General features: G+C 46.4%; 1 protein-coding gene across 1 annotated transcript in view; it reads left to right on the top strand.

Annotated features, from left to right (window-relative positions):
- Positions 1-2,500, top strand: part of LOC125261899 (cingulin-like protein 1) — an 11,216-nt gene that overhangs the window by 2,321 nt on the left and 6,395 nt on the right. Inside the window, exons 3-8 of the mRNA XM_048180478.1 lie at positions 94-188; positions 697-784; positions 1,505-1,612; positions 1,684-1,832; positions 2,082-2,217; positions 2,283-2,495. Of these exons, the coding sequence (XP_048036435.1) occupies positions 94-188; positions 697-784; positions 1,505-1,612; positions 1,684-1,832; positions 2,082-2,217; positions 2,283-2,495 (789 nt within the window). The remainder of the gene's footprint in view (positions 1-93; positions 189-696; positions 785-1,504; positions 1,613-1,683; positions 1,833-2,081; positions 2,218-2,282; positions 2,496-2,500) is intronic.

Raw genomic sequence — 2,500 nt, 5'->3', positions numbered from 1 at the left:
GAAAACAAACTGTTCAAATGAGTCACTTTGAATCAGTGTGAATGTGAATCGTTTGATTCAGTGTTTGATCTGCTCGTGTTGTGTGTCTGTAAGGCCACTCCTGATCTCCTGAAAGGACAGCGAGAGCTTCCGGATCAGCCCGATGAGGAAACCGCTAAGCTGGTGATGGTTAACTTCCTCAAAGATGGGTGAGAACGGACCGTAGATCCGGTTCATTCAGCTGCTGCTTTCACATTTTCAGAAATGTGTCATAATGTACACTGAGCATAGTATAGAAATATGATAATCATTCAGTATCATCCTACACACCATATATTAGATATTATGATGAAAATGTCTCTTGAATCTCTTGATGAATGTCCCAGAATGCACTGCTCCCCCTCACTCCTCACAGTGATGTGTTTGTACAGCTGGATGAACTCTGGAGCGAAGCCTGAGCTGTAGATCTGGGAGAATCGAGATATATTCCTGAAACCAGAGAGACTTGCATCAGTAGTTCAGCCAGAAATGTTCGTTCTGTCATCGTGTCGTTCAGACCGTTCCTCAGAGTCAATGAATCACTGAAAATCTTGATGCTTTCTGCTAAACATCTCGTCTTGTGTCCCACTGAAAACATAAACGCTGACGGGATTTAAAGTGTAAGTGGTTCATGCTGTGATTATAACCCTGTCAGTGTGTGCGGCTGGTTTCCCTCAGGTCCAGTGAGGGTGAAGCTGTTATCAGGCGGCGGGTGGAGCTGATGTTTGACCAGATCAACACGCTGAAGTTCAGAGCGCTGGAGGAGGTGAGCGGACATTTACCACGGTAATACACCGTCTACCAGCAAAGTGATGAAAGCGAAAGTCAACTTTACACAGTTAGATTGTTGTAACTGTAACTGCTGGTACTTTGACTCAAGGGTAACACATGTTCCCAATGTACATACTACGTACTTATTATAGTAATGCAATAACTGGGTAATAACCCTGAACCGACCCCTAACCCTAACCCTGAACCGACCCCTAACCCTAACCCTGTAGTTCCTCACATTACCCAATACTTTCTCAGGCAATTACACTGTACACGTACTGTAAAATACAGTGCAACCGACACAGGTATCATGGAGGGATTAAACAGGCTAAATTAATAAAGTGATATTATTACATAAATCATGGTGTGTTGCAAAAGGTAAATAAAAGTATAATAAAGCATTAATAGAAAATAAGCTGTAAAACACATTTGTTTTTCTATGTGAAATGAAAAGGATGTGAAATAGCTCTTAAAATAAAAAAACCCTCATGAAATATTAAATAAAATACACACTTTTTGAAATAATAGAATACATCATGAATGTTGCAGTCAGTAAATAAAAGCATAATTATATGCATCTATTTATTACTTTTTTTACTGCAACATTCCATGATAACTTTTAAAAATGTCATTATTTATTTATTTATTTTAGTTAAACCCCTGCATCAGCTAGTGCTGAGGTTACGGTGGTGTCGTCTGATTGGCTGTTTCACAGTTTGAGTTTGCAGATCCTCTGGAGGAGGTGAAGGATCTCAGAGACAGAAGGGCGGCGCTAGAGAGCCACGTCTGTCACTTACAGCAGCAGCTGCAGGAAACACTGCAGGTGATCAGATCAAACGTGACCACGACCATCAGCGCTTTGAGCCTCGCCTGACGTTAGTCCTGTCTCCACAGAACCGCCAGAGTTTGCTTGAGGAGAAGGAGGAGAGAAACGCGGAGCTGGAGAGACTCCAGGAGGCGCTAGAGAGGAGCGAACAGGAGCAGGTGACGCTGAGACACAAGCTGACCGACATGGAGAAAGAGCTGCAGACGTCACTCGACCAGTGAGCACGATCATTAGCCGGCTTTATACGACACAGATGGTTTCAAAGCTGCTTCACAGTATTAAACAGAATCAATGATCCAAACAAATTCACATTCTGCTGTGAAGACGCTCTACAGAAGACAATAGTGTCGTTATTCAGTTCAGTGTTGATTCAGTTCAGTTCAGTAACTGCATGGATGCTGCAGTGTCATCATGAGATCGGTTCAGTCATCAGAATGTGTGTGTGTGTGTGTGTGTGTGTGTTCAGACTCCTGCAGGCCAGAAGGGCTCGTGATCAGTGTCGCTCTGACATGAGGGATCTCCAGCAGCAGCTGTCTGACATCCACGACGAGCTGGACAGCGCCAAGAGCTGCGAGGCCGGCGCGAGAGACGGGCTGCTGCAGGTACGAGCTGGTTGGGCTGAAGCGGTGCGGGTGAAGCGAGACTCTAAGCTGCTGTCGTCCCTCAGGATCTGTGTGTGCTGCGGGGCGAGTTCGAGGCGCTGCAGCGGGTGCAGGAGGAGCAGGAGGAGGCGTTGCGCCGCAGGGAGAGGGAGCTGACGGCCCTGCGAGGAGCGCTGGAGGACGAGATCTCTGCTCACGCCACAGACCTGCAGACGCTGCAGGAGGAGCAGCAGCAGGAGATTCACCGGCTGCTGGAGGCCACGGACCAGGCCAAAGAGGCAAG

The sequence above is a fragment of the Megalobrama amblycephala genome, unplaced genomic scaffold (assembly GCF_018812025.1).
Source record: "Megalobrama amblycephala isolate DHTTF-2021 unplaced genomic scaffold, ASM1881202v1 scaffold522, whole genome shotgun sequence".
NCBI classification, from domain to species: domain Eukaryota; kingdom Metazoa; phylum Chordata; class Actinopteri; order Cypriniformes; family Xenocyprididae; genus Megalobrama; species Megalobrama amblycephala.
Note: the sequence above shows the minus strand (reverse complement) of the source record. Positions and strands in the feature narration are given on the sequence as shown.